Consider the following 17851-nt stretch of genomic DNA (forward strand, 5'->3'; position numbering starts at 1 on the left):
TTTCACTTGCACAGTTTTAACTCGAGAAGTATGCTGCAATTACTTTTGAGTATCTGAAAACCACCTTATTGGATGTGAATTGTCTCCTTTAACAATGTGTAAAGTTAACTTTACAGATAACTGAAATCCAACGACAGCACATTGCCTGGCACCTAATATGTCCTCATACTTTTAGTTATTATTATTGTGACTGCTTCAGATAATCTATGAAGAGTAGCAGAAGCTGCTTCAAAAAGGCACAGGATCGGTGGGAAAAACAGAAAGTAGAAGACTGCAGAGATTGCGAGCAGAGCCAGTAATCACTAAATCTATCTACTGCCAACACACCGGTTTCCAGGATCCACTGTCACAAGATTATTCCACCAAGCTCCAAACCACACGCCCCGACCAACCCCGTTCCGCCCCCAACCCGATCCCAAGGCCACTTCCGCCCCGCCCCCAGTCCGCTTCAAGCAAGTTTAGCGCGTGCGCCTTGTGGGTGCTTGCCCGCCTTGCCTGCGAGAGCCGACACACCCTGCTTCCGGCGCCGAAGTGAGAATCCAGAAGCCCCGGCGCTTAGTGGTGATGTAATCTCCGGTTGCTGTGCTGAGTGGGAAGTGGGAACCCTTCGGCCACTGAGATTGTCGTGTCGTCGCTGCTGGCCCTTCAGGCTCTGGTAAGGGAAGCAATAGCTTGAGGGAAGGGGCCATTGAGTCTGCAGTGGGATTTTTTTCTCCTACTCGAATGCCAGTCCAGGCCTCTGTACTACTCTTACCTCCTGCAAATTCCTTTACCTGTGCTTTCCTCACCACCGACCCTCTCTCTATGAACTTCGACCCTGTCTGATTTGAAACCCCTTACAGTGCACCAGCTTTTGGTGTCTTTCTGTCCATTTCTCTCCCCCTCTTTGCTATGCCCCTTTTGAAAAAGGCCGAATACTGGCCTTGCGTTATCTTTTGACTTCCTTTCTCTAGAACGTGCGCCGTGCAGGGGGGTCTCCCGTGAATCCCTTATGGAAGCTGGAGGGATAAAATACGAAGAGTAGATGACAAATAGCCAGATGCCGAGACAATAAAATTAAGCACGTGTAGTAGTAATCAAACCAATTGAATGCATGTCAACATGTTGACATTTCTTAAGTCAGGTGATGGGTTCACCAATCATAACTCTTCTGACACTTTGCTCCATGTTTCCTTGGTTTTAGAAGACACTTCTAGAATCGAGTGACCACAGCTCAGGAGCTTACATTTGATGATCCCTTTTCCTTGGGATCAGTTTTTTGCTCTGAGAGCAAGGATGTGTTTACTCTCACTGTCATTGACTGTTTTAGTCCAACATGGGAGCCTACCTGAGATAAAATGGGACCTAAGAAGGAATGCTGTTTGCTTTTTGATTTGATGAGATCCTTCTAACCTAAAGAAAGATGTATTGAAGGGATTTGTTGCCACATTAGCGTGGCCTTCAAGTATTATTAGATGAAACATATAAGAATGAAAACATTTGTTTCCTATTTTTATTTGTTGTGTATATCACTCACCAGGACAGAGACTTTAAAGAGACTTTATGATTTAATAGAGCTTGATTTTAACAATCCCACTTTTACAAAGTGTTTCAGATATTTCTATTTAAAAACAAGACTGTTAAAACATTTGCATGCTCACAAGAGCTAACAGTGGTCCTTTAAGGATTAGCAGTACTGTTCATAAACAGAAGCTTGAATCAGGGGAAGGTGAGAGAATTTTGTAAGACCAGAGGTAGATAGCTATTATAAATGTAGACCTTTGCAGTACATATATCAAAGTGAAACTTGTTTTCAAGGAGGACATATTCAAAAAGAATCAAATCCAAAGCCTTCTAAGGATTGGTAGTTGTACCATCCAAAAGGCTGGCAACAGGATAGCGTTAATTCTCTTTATACCAATTCAAAGTAGATTATAAATCCCCAGTGACATCGATGAATATTAAAGCAAACAGAATATGAAGGCTCCATTCTATCAGACCTTTCTTTTGGAATCGGTGGTAGCTAGGTACTCTTATTTACATTTGTAAGTCCATTGAACAAATCTAAACTGACATCTCCCCAAAGTTTCTCATCAATGATCAGTCCTCCTTTTTCCTCTAAAACTTTTCTCTGTGTGGTTACACAGTTTTAACTCTTTTTCTATGAAAATAGTTTAGGCACAGATTTGAAGCACCTATGAAAAAGATGAGCTTAGTGAGGTAGGTGAAAACGTTTTTGTTTTCACAGACAATAGAGATGGCAATGGAATTTTATTTTCATTCATTCTCTATTCTGTACATGCTGAGATACCAAAGAGCCGCAGTGTCAGGCCTGGTAGGTTGACCTGCTGCTGCAACCCAAGACAAGAAGTAAAGCCCTTCCCTTGAAGTAGGGTCATGGGTGATACTATTGATTATAAGGAGTTCAAGAATAACTGCATGTAAAAATGAGTCATTCAATAAATATTTAGGATTTTGTGATTGTGATGTATTATGCCATACACAGAAGAAAGAATACTCAGATACGAACCTATACTCAAAGAGCTTACAATCTAGCAAGGTAGAGATCTGCTTAGGAATACAATGTAGAAAGTTAAAAATCCTAGTAAAGGTATAGGTAAAGTGTAATAGGAAGCTAGCTTCTTTGTATAACATGAAAGTATAGTATTGAGAAAGGAGAAGATAATGCCATTTATGGTGATAAATCCTCTGTCTCTCTTGATAGTCTTAAGGGCCTATGTCATATGTTCTATACTCCTGGCTTTCAACTTTTGCGTATGTGGTGCAGGTGACGCATCTCCTTTGTAATAATCTGGACTCTTTTCACTTGTGTTTTCAAGAAAAACGTTGATGCTGATAACACCAAGGTCCAGGGTTTGATCCCTGTACTGGCCAGCTACCAAAAAACAAACAAACAAGCAAAAACATTCAAACGGGCTTGTGCAATGTCAGGGAATTGATTGACTTTTATATTGAAGAGTCCAGAAGACTTTCTGTTTCTATCTCTCAACTGTATTTTCCTGTATGTTGGCTTAGTTTTAGGCTAGGTCTTTTCTAGGTGGTGTAAAGATGGCAACTTTATATCTTACCAGCCTAGCAACCATTACAGAAAAAAAAGAGTTCCCTTTTCTGTAGATTCAGCCAAAGGCCTGAAGCTGGTATTCACTGACTTTGATAGGCCTCAATAGGGTCTTGTGCCCACTCCTAGATCAATCATTTTGGCCAAAGAATGCTGTACTCTTTTTGGCTGGGGCAGACTCATATCCCGTTAGAGCTAGTGGGTAAGGTCAGCCCCTCCTGAACACATGGACTGAGTGGAGCGGATACCCAAAGGAAAAATTTTGAGTGTCTTGTTGAAAAAAGGATGTTTTGGAGACAAAATAGCAAGAGCTCACTATGCTTTTTACATTCCTCTGGAATTCAAGGTAACTTAAGATGGAGGTAGGGTGGCAGTCAGCTAAGAATGAGACAATTCTTGGTGGCTCTATATGAATTAGGGGTACTAATTAAACTTATGCAATGATTACATGGGGGAAAGTCCTCTCAAGGATTGTTAATTCCAGCACTAAATACGATATTCTTTTCTTGTGTTATTAAGCCCAACTAAAATATACATAGCAAAAAATGAAATACATAGAGCAACATCTAACATCTAATTCCTTGAAGCAGTAAAGCCCTGCACCATGCTGAGAGGAGACTAGACTGTCTGCTTAAGTCATTACTGCTAATTAGCCGTTGGCTGTTATGCAGAAAACACAGCAGAGGAGTGTGAAGCAACTAGTAGAGATGGCTCAGAATTGTCAAAAAGTGTTGTAATTTCTCTTCCTTCAGTAAATAAGGGTAATTTTTCTGCCTTGCATTAGCTTTTGTTAAGATGATTCAAACTAAAGGTAGACCAAATGTTCTTTTTTTTTTTTTTTTTTTTTTCCCTTCTTCCTTATATCCATGCCCCAGATCTTTCTAAGGCCTCTGTCCTTGTAGCAGTTCAACATCCTTGTAAGCAGAGTATTCATACCCTTTGTCTCTTCCTACCCTTTTCAGGGTTATATTTCTATGCTGTGGCCTTAACATTTCAGAAAGGTGAAAAAGCTCTTCAGGGAGCTCTGCTCATCCCATTGTGCCACAGTCCACTTGGCCTTGAATGAGGAAATATAATCAGAAGAGTGCAAATGCAGGCTCAGTCAGCTCCCCTAAATACCTTTGAGGTATATATCTATTTTATATTACACAGTAGACCTGACAGTTGGAATTTGTGTGTCTCTTCAGCATTGTAAAGAATCAGATAAACAGTGAAAGTTAGATATAGAGCTAAGCAAAGAACATTTAGTTTTTAGTGGAAGAAATATCACTAGTTTTAAGCCTCCAAATACAGATAGATTGCTTGGTATATATTAAAGACCCACAACATACAGCTAATCTGGTTCTGGTCCTCATGTGCCATTCCAAATTTAAGATATGGGCTTACACTTAATTTATATATAGCTGAGGAATTCTCAGCTTCAACCCAAAATCATGGAAGTTTGAGAATGAGAAGTCTGAGTCATGAGAATGAGTGAATGAGAACTAGTATGTCACCTTAGAGACTTATGGGAAATCCATAGTTCTTGTCTTTATTTTTAAGTGTCACATTGTTACGATTAGTAGGTGAGTTCTGTCTTTGACTTCAGTAATTCTTTCTGCTTAACCTATTTTCTTAAAGGTATAGCAAATAGAAACATGTCAACAGATAAATGTATTTCAGGTGAACATTTTTTAGGCTTTTTGGTTTTTGCTGTCCCTAAATCAAGCTACCATATCCAGCTGGTAGGTTTATAAGCATTTTGCCAAAAACGTCTTGAGTTTTGGAATCAGAGAGTCTTAACCCAAAGCCTTTTTAAATATATTGTATTTAAGAAGTGGGAAAAGAAACAACTATGGATATATTACAGCTGTTGTGTTATCTGTCCTCCTGTGTCTAATACCTGTCCTTTGTATAGCCCCTCCCCCTAGGTCTGGATGGAGGATAACTTAAAGTGAAATGACAGACCAGGAGAATAACAACAACATCTCAAGTAACCCCTTTGCTGCTCTTTTTGGCTCTCTGGCTGATGCCAAGCAGTTTGCAGCAATCCAAAAAGAGCAGCTGAAGCAGCAATCTGGTAAGTGGAGGAGCCAATAGCAGCAGATGAGATGACCTAGAATGGGCCTTCCCAAATTAAGTATTCTCTGGGTCCTTGTTTGCAATTGGAATTTAAGTTTGGGGCAGAAGTTGTTTTTTTGTTTATTTTTGTTGTCAGTCTTTGTTTTGGGGTCCTCCTCTCCCCTAACCTCCCCCCTGCATAAAGAAACCAGATATTATGTTTTCATAGTAACAGATGCCAGTCATGTACCCAAAGCTGTCAAGCTGTTGTATTTAAAAAAAAAAAAAAAAAATCTCCTAGTAAAAGCTATTTAAATAAGTCATCTTTTTAACATAGGAAACTGAGGTGTTAGGTGTAGATGTGGAAAACAAGTAATATGCAGCCATAGGAAGCATATGTAAAAGGAAGAATTATAAAAGCTTTTTGACCTGTAGACAGATTTGTTCTAAAGCTCAGCACTTCAGAGGCGCTCTCAAGTGAAATGCTTCTTCCGTTCCTGAGTGGCTTCTTTTGTAGCTGACTGCTGTTAGAACAGACTTCTAAGAAAATCTGATCCTTAGCCTTAATGTGAAAAAAATCAGAATAATATCTCACTAATTAGAAAAATGTTTTTTTTTTCAGCCAGTACCAAATTTTAGATCAAGTCCAGCTTCCTCCTATAAGGAGACATATAGACTAGAGGAATTAGGATGGTGTTTCTCAAACATTAGTCTTCTGAGAATATTTACAATCTTTCAAACCAGAAATTGCTCTCCTTCTTCTCTCTTTAAAAAGAATAATAGTGTGTTTTTCTCTTGAGAAAAAAAGAATTTACATTTTCCATTTGTTTTATTTATTTCAAAAAATGTTCAGGGCTGGCCAGTTAGCTCACTTGGTTAGAGCATGGTATTGTAAAATCAAGGTCAAGGTTTCGGATCCCCACACCATCTAGCCACCAAAAACAAAACAAAACAAAATAAATAAATCAGAGTTAAAAAAGAAGAGAACAAAAAAAAGAAAGTTCAGGTGCATAGCTGACCTGTGGCCTTACTTTCTGATTAGGATTAAATAAAAGGAGATAAAGTCAAGACGGATGAGTGGTAGACAGGGTGATGGATGAAACAAGGAGAAAATAAATGTAGTGCTACTATTTAACATGCTTTCTCAGTCTCTGAAATCTCCCAGATTTCTGTAATACAGGCTCAGAATGGGAAACCTGGATTAGGAGAGGTAGGAGAGAAAGAAGAGTGAAGAATGGGAAATAAAAAGGAAATGGGAATGTATAATTTATGAATATGTGGTTGAGGAAAATTTTTCCAAACAGGTTCTTAGCTCCTTGGAGTTCAAAGGAGAACTTAACAGTGTAGGAGCAGAGCAACAGAATGCTTGTCCTTCTGGCTGTAAACAGACATAAAGCTGGCTAGTCGGGAGCATTGCAAGCAGCAAGCAGTGGGGACAAGTCAGGCACATGCCTTTCTGTTTCTATTTTGGCACTTCATCATCTTTGTTTACACTGAGTTTATCATGCCACTGGGTCCAACCTGTTTTTCACCAGCAGTTAGTACTCTACCAAAACCTTTGGCTTCCTGTATTGAGCTTCACTTTTCCTAAACTCACCACACTGAAGCAACTCTTACATCTGAGAATTTTACCTGGATTTTCAGGATAACCATTCTAAAGATACAACAAAGCAAATATAGACTCATGTGTGCCTTTTAGTGAATCTCATTACTTTTATAGTTCTTCAGCATTAGTGCCATTCGGAGAGGAACTCTTTTAAGTTGCGTTATAAAAAAATTAAAGGGGTTTAGTCAATAAGAAAGTAACAAACCAGAGAGAAAAAAAAAGATGTGGCAAACAACTTATATGTGATAATCAAATCATTAAAAAGTCCAGTCTTAACAATCATTAGAGAAATGCCAATTAAGACAACAATTAGATAGTTTTTTACCTATAAACTTTATGAGGATTCAAACAGATACTCTGTCATATACTGTTTGGTACATATAAATCAAAGCAGTCTTTCTGATGGTAAGTTGGTAGTATATGCTAACTTCCAACTCTTCAAGCTCTTTGACCCATCAATTCTGCTTCTATGAATTTATCCTAACGAAATACTCATACAAGTGAACAAAAAGTGTTAAGTTATATTCAGTATAGTATTGTCTGGAATCATGAAAAATTGGAAATATTCTATTCATCAGTTGAGAAGCAGCAACATAAACCACAGTGCATGCAAAAATGCAATACAATGGAGCTGTTGAAAAGAATGAGGTAGGCCTCTACATGGCCTAACAAAGAAAGGTGCTGGTGCTGATTAAGTTAAAAAGCAAGCTATGTATAGTATGATCTTTTTTTTTAATTAGAAATCATAGTAATGAACGTTAGCACCAGAATAGGAAAAAAAAATATGGAACACTGCTAAGTTCAGTGGTTGTCTGGAGGGAATTGGTTAAGAGGAGACTTTCTCCAGTATATTTTTCTTTACAGTTTGGAGTTATTAAAACAAAAAAGTTTTGTTAAAATCAGGAAAAAGCCATACATTTAAAATAATTAAAGGTATTTTGATCTATTACATAACTTTATTCACTAGAATTCTGTAGGGAAGATAATATTGCTGTTTTTGACAGTGTGAAGTGTAAGTATGGGTAGAAATAATAAAGCTCTTCTTTGTAAAACATCGTAGGATTTATAGCCAGTGATTTCAGAATCCTGTACTTTTCTGACTTGAGATGTTCATTAATAAGATTATTAGCTTGTTTCACATCTGAAATTATCCTCCCCTTGGTTATATTTATCATTTTCAGTAGTATACTTGGTTATACTTGGTTCTCTCTTAAAGACTGATGTGTAATGTTTAACTGCTTACGTTTTTTGGCAGATGAACTCCCAGCTAGCCCAGATGATTCAGATAATAGTGTGTCAGAGAGCCTGGATGAATTTGATTACTCTGTGGCTGAGATTAGCCGCTCATTCCGGTCACAGCAGGAAATATGTGAGCAACTCAACATCAATCACATGATCCAAAGGATCTTCCTCATTACTCTGGACAACAGTGAGTGAGACTTGTAGCCAATCTATTCATTATTCTACCCTTCCTACTTGGGCTTGGGCTTGGGCTAGGGACTTGCCTTAGAAATCTATTGCATCTAATATTTAAACAAACCCACTGTACTCCCTGGAACACAGGGTTTATATTTCAGTGAAGTTTTTGGTGTGATCTGAAAACAGTATTTAGACACAGATCTAACTTTTGTTCTCATTTTGGTAGTGACTGGGCCATATAGCTTTGCCTTTACTACCTTAAAGGGGAGATGGGAATGGTAGCCAAACCCATTTTTCTTCTGAGAGGTAACCTGAATATTCAGATGTAAGCCGTGAGTACTGTCAGAGAGTATTTTCCCTCTGTGCCCTATCTGTAGTCAAACACTAAAGTTAGTACTAATGTCTGGGATTTACTCTTTAAATGTCATGATGTTAGGTTTCTAACTAAGTCCATACTCTGTGACTGGGGGAAGAAAAAAGATTTAAATCTTTAGATACTGCTTTGTGTGTCAGGATCATTCTGATATTACCTGAGTCAGACTTGCAGTTCGAGAGAAATGCTGTCAAGATCAGTTGTCTGTATAAGACAGAAGCATTATGCTTAACCTGTCAGATTAAACCCACTTCCCAGGTGATCCAAGCTTGAAAAGCGGGAATGGCATCCCCAGCCGTTGTGTGTATTTGGAAGAAATGGCAGTAGAGCTGGAAGATCAAGACTGGCTTGATATGAGCAATGTTGAGCAGGTACCATTCTTACATTCCTAGGTTGTACCCTTAGCAAAAATTAGCCATGCGGCTGAGCTCTCCTCACCATTCTCCAACCATTACTTTGCTTATGTCCATCTCTTACATGGGTTATGGTGTTCCTCTTTTGGAATCTTCTCATCTCCCGTGGTCACATGTCTGCATCTACCCATATTCTAAAAACCAGTTAAAATGCTTTATTTACAAAGCCTTGCCAGATAGGAGTTGTTACTCTCTCCTCTGAGCTCCTAGAATAATCTATGACTCTCTTATGGGAATTGTCACTTTCTGTCTCATGTAAGTCTAATCACTGATTCTCAACACCATTCAACAAATAGTCTTTTAATGCCTACTCTGTGTTGGGGCTATACTAGACACTTGAGGCTTGATTTAGGATAACTTTATATATATGTATATATATTATTTACATAAAACTATGTATATAAATTATATAAAACTATATATAAAAATTATATATATTAATTTTTTATTAAAAATTATATATATTAATTATTTTTATATATGTAAAAATTTATACATATGTATATATAAATTATTTTCTAATACTGTATTTTCTAAAGTAATAGAATACTGGGGTTTTTTCCCCCTTCACTCTACATCCAAGTCTGTGATTCTTGCAATAACCTGTGTCAGAATTACCTTTACATCTTAATGTTCAAAGATTAACTTTGCAATGGTTTGCAATTTGTGTTTGGTTTTCTTATTAGGCCCTCTTCGCTCGCTTATTACTTCAGGATCCCGGCAACCATTTGATTAACATGACTTCTTCTACAACATTAAATCTCTCTGCTGATCGAGATGCAGGAGAGAGGCACATTTTTTGTTACCTTTACTCCTGCTTCCAAAGAGCCAAGGAAGAGGTAAAGGAATAATCCCCATTGAATACTATATTGTCCTCTTGGGAATGTAAGCCAGAGTTAGATAAATGTCTTTTATATCAGTTTATATATATCACAGTATATCTGGAACTGGATATTAAATGCTCTATTATTTTGTCTTTTAAAGCTTTAGTCTCTTTTCTGTGGCTTGGGGTCCACCCCTTTCCCTAATTAACCAGTGCTTTCTATTCTCTCTACAAACCTCTTTAGAAATCACACCCTTAAAAAAAGGTCTGATAAATTCATTTCCACTGAGGTGTAAATATTAGAGTAGGCTAAGTTTGATACTTCCAGGATTGGAATTTTAGGTAGATGATTCTATAAGCCAAAGAATGAGTCTCTTGTGAATTTTCAAGCATTGACAGGAGACCAACATAATTTTGGAACACAATATCTTTTCCATTCTATTTGCTATATGTATCCCTGTTCCAGGCCATAGAGCTAGACTCTTCTCTGTTTGCAGATTACCAAAGTTCCAGAGAACCTGCTACCCTTTGCAGTGCAGTGCAGGAACCTTACTGTGTCCAATACCCGAACAGTACTCCTCACCCCTGAGATCTATGTTGACCAAAACATCCATGAGCAACTGGTAGATTTAATGTTGGAAGCCATCCAAGGAGCCCGTGAGTACATAAGCAAGATCTGTGAGCTTCTACGTTTTGATTTCCAGATTTAAAATTCCTCTAGCTACGTTAGAAAGTCTCAGAGCCATTATGGTCTGGTACAAATTAAGAAAACTCACACTTTGATCTTTGGGGTTGAATACAAATAGAATTATCAAAAGTATCAGAAGAATAAAGAGCTGGTATGTAAAGGCATATAAAAATTCCTGTTGCCCCCCTTTTTCATTTGTTTTCTGTTAGATTTTGAAGATGTAACCGAATTTCTGGAAGAAGTTATTGAAGCCTTAATATTGGATGAGGAAGTTCGAACATTTCCGGAAGTCATGATTCCAGTGTTTGATATTTTATTGGGTCGAATAAAGGAGCTAGAGCTCTGCCAGATCCTGTTGTATGCATATCTGGATATTCTTCTCTATTTCACTAGGCAAAAGGATATTGCAAAGGTAGGTCTGAAAGGTTCATATATATTCAGTTAAATTGGAGATTTAATACTTTATGCTTCTCTATCCTGAGGACACTATAATATTACCTATAGAATAAGAGAAAGATAGATTGGTTGTGGTGTAGACTTAACTCATTGATGTCCTCTCATCCCATCACTTTTATCTCACCATACATATGAATAAGTAAGACTTGTCTTCTCCTTCAGGTTTTTGTGGAATACATTCAGCCCAAGGACCTTAGCAATGGGCAGATGTACCAGAAGACCTTGCTGGGAGTAATTCTGAATATATCCTGCCTGTTAAAGACTCCGGGTGTGGTAGAAAATCATGGCTACTTCCTGAATCCATCTCGATCCAGTCCCCAGGAGATCAAAGTACAGGAGGCCAACATTCATCAGGTGGAACTGTTTACTGGGGTGTCCTAGCCCCCTAATCTTAGATCAAATAGGGTTTCATCAGGAAGCAGATTGCATATAAGGCTGTTTGAGCCTCTTCAGGAAAGTAAATTGATCTGGTTGGCTTTTACCATAATCATGTAAAGAGATTGCCCTCTTTTTAGCACACACTAAGAGCAGAGGATAAACCCCTCTGTATGGGGTGAGAATTAGCTGCTGTTGTTCTCTTCCCTGTACTGTAGCACTGCCACTTCCCCTCAACCCTCATTTTTCTCACCAAGCCATTTCTTATAATATTAGCTCCTAAAATCTTTTGACTGATCTCTGGTTTATAAACCCTTTTTTTTTTTTTCTTCCTTTTCCTCCCTCCACCTATATGCTCTCTATTTGGGCTGCTTAGTATAAATTATAGTAAAGATCTGGCCAGCATGAGGCATTTAAATGGTTGATTTGGGGATAGTTTAAATCTCCTGTTCACCATTGAATCATAATAATTCTGTAAAGCAGATCTTGGCAAACTACAGCAGTGGCCAAATCCAGCCTGCCACCTGTTTTTGTAAATAAAGTTTAATTGAACATAGCCATGCCCATTCATATATGTCTTGTTTATGGCTTGACTTCATGCTACAGTGGTAGAGTTGAGTAATTGCTGCAGAGACCACATGGCAAGCAAAGCTGAAAATATTTATTGTCTACCACTTTGCAGAAAATGTTTACTGACTCCTGCTCTAAAACTACGTAATGTTATATGCAGTTTGGCAACTGATCAGAAAATCTGTCATGAACACCCAGAAATATGTATTTTTTTAAATGAGAACAGGGGCATAAGGCACAGGGAGAGTGAAGGGAAGGATTAGGATTAGCATATTTTTAGAAACTGCACATTGCTAAGGTTTGGGAGTAAAAAATACTAGGATTATGAAACTGGAATGTTCTGTGGTTGTGTTTTCTGGTTAAACAGTTCATGGCTCAGTTCCATGAAAAGATCTACCAGATGCTGAAGAACTTACTCCAGCTCTCTCCAGAAACCAAACACTCTATCTTGTCCTGGCTTGGAAACTGTTTGCATGCAAATGCAGGCCGTACCAAGATATGGGCCAATCAGATGCCAGAAATCTTCTTCCAAATGTATGCCTCGGATGCCTTCTTTCTGAATCTGGGTGCTGCTCTCCTGAAGCTGTGCCAGCCATTTTGCAAACCCAGATCCTCTCGGCTCCTCACCTTTAATCCCACTTACTGTGCCCTGAAGGAATTGAATGATGAAGAACGAAGAATTAGAAATGTACACATGAGAGGTAGGGGGGAACTGGGCTCTTCTCAAAATAGTGTGTATGTGTATATGTGTAACGTCTAAGGCATTTATTCTCTTATCCTTTTTCACGAAGTGCATCTTTCTCAAGAAAGATGAGGCAGAAAGAAGAGCTATTTAAAAATTTTTAAAGATAGACTTTAGGAAAAACAACTGGTAACTTTTAAATGTACTTTTGTGAAACCTTCTCTCTGGATTGGCAGCCTTATATTCATTCATTCATTTGTTCATTCTTTATAAAAATGAATAAAGTACAGTCCCCATCCTTTTTGAACTCAGAGGCTCCAAAAGAAGGCAGATATATTAACAGATAATTATAATGTGATATAGGGCTAAGCTGTGGGAGCATAGAGGAGGGAGTGAATAATCAATTCTCCAGAAATTGGAGGTTTTCATACCTGAGTCTTGAAAGATGAGTTGGGTTTTACCAGGCAAAAGAGCAAGAGAGTCCATTTTTACAGAGGGAGTAACAAGAATAAAGGTACAAAGCTATGGAAAGTCTTGACTGAAAAATAGAGAGAAGCTCAGTGTGGGTAGAGCAAGGGGTGGGTGGGGTGTGGGAGGTGGGAAGTGGAAGAGGTGATGGGTCCGGGGAGGAAGATGGTTGGGGCCAGATTGGAGAAAACTTGAACAATACAGAGAAGTGAAAAGAAGAAAGTAAATGACTCATAATCCACCACTCACGGTGAGTCCCTCTTCATTTTGATGTATTTCCTTCCAGTTTTATAACTCTTAATTGTAAAAGTGATAACCTGCTCAAGAGCAACTCTTAAATACAGAAAAGCCCAGAGTAAATACAAATGATTCATTGCCTATCACTTGGAAAAACCTACAGTATTATCATGCCTTTTAATTTTTGGTGATTTCATGGTCAAGTGAAAGAGATTTGACTGTATTTCACTGTAGACAGTAAAAAGCCAAAAGATGTTTTTAGACAAGGAAGTAATGTGACAAGATTTATTTTTAAGAAGATGTCACTGGTGGCAGTATAGAAGTTGAACTAGTGTACAGGGAGACTGGAAACCAAGGTAGATGTCTGTGGCAAGCCATTTACTGTTCCTTTTAACTTCTTTGAGGTTTGGACAAGGAAACCTGCTTGATCCCAGCTGTGCAGGAACCCAAGTTTCCACAGAATTACAACCTTGTAACAGAGAACCTTGCCCTGACAGAATATACCTTGTACTTGGGATTTCACAGGTAACTTCCCTTATGTCATTAGGAGAGAACTATTTAGGAAAGAATTAGAGTATTTAGTTGTTGATAACCAGAAGACTGAAATTGAGTCTTAGAGATATAATCTCACTTTATTCTAAACGCTTACATTAGAATCTAGTAGAAAAAGGGCATTGTATACATTCGTTTGTGTTTACATAAATTGGTTTTGTCCAGATTACCTAAATTTGTTTTTAACTTTGGACCTGTTAATTTTTTAAAATTAAAGAAACTCATCATACAGGCCAGCCACCAAAAAAAAAAAAAAAAAAAATTTTAAAAATTCACTAGTAGTACATTTGCAAATTTTTAAATCACTTGTCTTCCTCTTGTCAGCTGGAGAAAGTGGAATTGTTTTTGTTTTTCATTTCGCTTTCTGCTCTTGAATTTTCATCTCTTACTAATCCTGATGAAAAAAGACTGAGCTCTACTTTATAGTGTAGAGACAAAATTGGCAACGATTAAGAAAATGTTTATAAGGGATTCCAATGAGATGAGTAGGACCACAAAAGACATATGTAACTATGATAAAGAGTATTTTAGAAGTGTGAAGATTTGAGAAGTAGAGTGTATGACTCCCAAAAATGGTCTGGTTGTGGTTCACATCATTCTATAAGTTTTTTTCCTCTGATTTAGCTGATTTTGACTACAAGTATAAATAGGGGAGAAAATAGCAACTCAGTCGTAGTTGCTGTCTATAGGAAGGGGTATTAGGGATAGCAATTTTTAATGCCTCCTCAGGATACTTAAATTGACAGACAGTTTTTCAGAACTTCTCATTCAGCAAATTACTGGAAAAATGAAATTACGTCTTTATTAGAGTTTTTCTATCCCCATTCTTGACATTTTATTGAGACAGTAGATAAAAGTTTGGCATGTGCTTAACCAGTTCAACCACCTAGATTCAAACACAAAAATTAATGTCATCTAATTTTCCAGTATTGACTGGCTAGCCCTAGACATTATCTATAGGGCTAAAGGAGATGGTTTTGGACTGTACACATAGAAACAATTATCTATAACTTTGAATTATGGGTCTTCCTTTCAGTAGAGTGACTGACCTTTGTGAAGAATAATTTTATATTGAACAATAGGGAGCTGAAAGCTGCTCTTAGATTGCATCCCAGGTGGCTAATAGTTTATATGTGGTCATTACTAACCTAGAATCCCTTTACCGGCTTAGTTTTCTATTAACTGTAGAAAGAGTACATCCCCATCCATATACATGGGGACTGTACTCTTCAAAATATGATCACTGCACTTACGTGGTATAAAACTGCTGGGCTTTTTGTACTTTGCAATAATTATTTATTTTACATAACAACCCACAGCCCACTCTACACCCCACTTAACCAAGCTACTGTTCTTCGGATGGGGCATTTCAGCTGAAGGCTGCTAACTATTTGTAATTAGCTTCAATTATGTCCAAATTGAATTATGTCAAAATTCAATTATGTCAAATACTTGGTAACATTTTCTCAGTGCTATGTTCCCTGACTCTGTCCTGTCAAAAACTTTTGCGAGTGCCTTCTGTCTCATTGCAACTGCAACTCCTTATATCTTTAAGTAGGATCCTAGAATAAATAAAAATGAAGATTTGTTTTTCTGGAATGTTCTGTACTAGACTGTCCCTGTATGAGCCTCCCTGACCCAGTCTCTTCTGCTTTCTTGAGGGCAGGTTGCATGATCAGATGGTAAAAATCAACCAAAATCTGCATCGGCTGCAGGTTGCCTGGCGGGATGCTCAGCAAAGCTCTAGCCCTGCTGCTGACAGTCTCCGTGAGCAGTTTGAACGACTGATGACCATCTATCTTTCTACCAAGACTGCCATGACTGAGCCACAGATGCTACAAAACTGCCTAAATTTGCAGGTGTCCATGGCTGTTCTACTGGTCCAAGTGGCCATAGGCAATGAGGGCTCACAGCCAATAGAGCTCACTTTTCCTTTGCCAGATGGCTACAGCTCTTTGGCTTATGTGCCAGGTAAGCAGGCTCTCCCTTGAGAATTTCCTATTTATAGCCATTTAAGTTTAACTGGGTCACTTTGGAAGTATAATCCTCAAAATCTCTTTCCTTGGTTATCATTCAGTTGGTTTGGAGAAACAACTCAAACTTGTAGATAGTATCTCCTGGTCAAGGTGTGGGGGGACTAATAGTTTGTTCCTCAGCCTTGTGCATATCAGAAAATCGTCTTCAAAGAATTTTAAAAAGTCAGGGTTTTCAGAGCTGTTAGTTTCTATCATTAATGTTGTTTGTTGTTCAACTAATAAATTTATCTAACTCTCCCTGTGTTTTTTTTAGGAAAAAAAATGATTTCCTATTGGTTAACCCAGAAGGGAGATTGTGTGTATATGTATGTTAGTGAGAGGTCAGCAGATATTATTCATCACATCAGGTTATATGTCCTTGATCACTGTATTTGTCATATATTGCAGTGTAACAAATTACCTCAAGACATAGCAGCTTAAAACCACAAACATTATCTCACACAGTTTCTGTGGATCAGGAACCCAGGTGCACTCAGCTGTGTGGTTCTGATTCAGAGTCCCTCATGCGGTGGCAGCCAAGCTGTCAATCAGAGTCATATGGATCTGAGGATTCGTCTAGGGCTGGAGGATCCACTTACAAGCTCAGTCATGTTGTTTACAGGCCTCAGTTGCTTGTGCTATTGGCGAGCAGCCTCTTTTCCAGACTGCATGTATTACTCCTTAGTACTACTCATGATATGGCAGCTGGCTTCCCACAGAGCAAGTGACCAAAATAGAAGCTGTAAGCTTTCGTAACCTAATCTTGGAAATGACATACCATCACTTCTGCTATACGCCTCAGGGTATATCTTCTACCCTGGAAGAATGCAGGAGGGGACTAGGCAATGACGTGAGTATCAGGAGCTAAATATCATTGGAGACCCATCCTGGAGGCTGGCCACTACAGTCCTCTAATGCTTTAGTCTTTATTAGCGAGTTTTCAGACTTCTAAAGGGTTGTTTAAACCACACTTAACCTTGAGAGTGAAAAAAAAAAGTAGTATACTGGTGTGTTAACAATATTTTGTGTCATTACTGTTCATATATTTACTTGGATAAAAATAAAAATTGAGTTACATTTAAAGGAGATTTGACATTTTTTAACTTATCACCATCCCTAGTACCAACAAGACATTTAGGTATTTTAAACCTTTGTTATACGGAAGAGAGGAATTTAAATGTTGTTTAGTAAAACAAGTATCAGGCTAATTCCAGTGAATACTTTCTTTTTCAGAATTTTTCGCAGATAACCTGGGTGATTTCCTCATTTTTCTCCGCCGCTTTGCCGATGACATCTTAGAGACATCAGCAGATTCCCTGGAGCACGTCCTTCACTTTATCACCGTTTTCACTGGAAGCATAGAAAGGTGAAGTGCTGAAAGCTTGGCTCTGTCACTGCTTAGAGCTGCAAAACATTCAGAAGACTTCTAAACCAAGAGATAAACAAGCCTGAATCATAAGGGGTTGCCTTCAGAAGTTATGTTAACATTAATGAATCACCTGACCATCCTTATGGGTAGCCCAAAATCCCACTGTTGAGAGGCATAATAAGCAAAGGACTTTGCCCACAGAGAATTTGAACCTGCATATAAGGTACCTGATGGGAATTCCACTGCTAGTCCCTGGTTAAAATAGTTACTGTAATGCCAGAAACCTTACCAGTGGCAGCCAGGTGTTAATGATCTTGTGATTGTATGATAACAAAGCTTGCTCTTGCTATTAAGTTGGATGAGCAGTAAACTTAGGTCAATGCTATTTCTCATCTCAAGTCTCTCATTCATAGCTTCTAGTACTCTTTCCCAAAGGAAGATACTGTGTCTTACAGAATTGCTTCTCTGGTTTTTTTTGGTGCGTAGGACAAAGGAAACAAATTCTATGTAGAAAAGTAGAGATTTGCTGCACAATGAAGAGAATGACTCACAATTCCCTGAGCCATGTCAGTGAGAAGTAAATAGAAGTCAGTCCTTCACTGAACTAAGCAGTCATAATGAGAAGTCATAAGTCAACAAGTATTTGTTAGGCACACATTGTATGCATTGTGGGTAATATTGGATAATTATATCCTAATGGGTACCCT

General features: G+C 38.2%; 1 protein-coding gene across 1 annotated transcript in view; it reads left to right on the forward strand.

Annotated features, from left to right (window-relative positions):
- Positions 1-580: 580 nt before the first annotated feature.
- UBE4A (ubiquitination factor E4A) overlaps positions 581-17851 on the forward strand; it is a 29792-nt gene continuing 12521 nt past the window's right edge. Inside the window, exons 1-12 of the mRNA XM_063093918.1 lie at positions 581-655; positions 4956-5117; positions 7960-8133; positions 8755-8867; positions 9596-9748; positions 10230-10389; positions 10630-10832; positions 11039-11230; positions 12189-12522; positions 13613-13733; positions 15427-15731; positions 17009-17141. Of these exons, the coding sequence (XP_062949988.1) occupies positions 4997-5117; positions 7960-8133; positions 8755-8867; positions 9596-9748; positions 10230-10389; positions 10630-10832; positions 11039-11230; positions 12189-12522; positions 13613-13733; positions 15427-15731; positions 17009-17141 (2009 nt within the window). The 5' untranslated portion in view covers positions 581-655; positions 4956-4996. The remainder of the gene's footprint in view (positions 656-4955; positions 5118-7959; positions 8134-8754; positions 8868-9595; positions 9749-10229; positions 10390-10629; positions 10833-11038; positions 11231-12188; positions 12523-13612; positions 13734-15426; positions 15732-17008; positions 17142-17851) is intronic.

Source organism: Cynocephalus volans, chromosome 4 (genome assembly GCF_027409185.1).
Source record: "Cynocephalus volans isolate mCynVol1 chromosome 4, mCynVol1.pri, whole genome shotgun sequence".
In the NCBI taxonomy this organism is placed as follows: domain Eukaryota; kingdom Metazoa; phylum Chordata; class Mammalia; order Dermoptera; family Cynocephalidae; genus Cynocephalus; species Cynocephalus volans.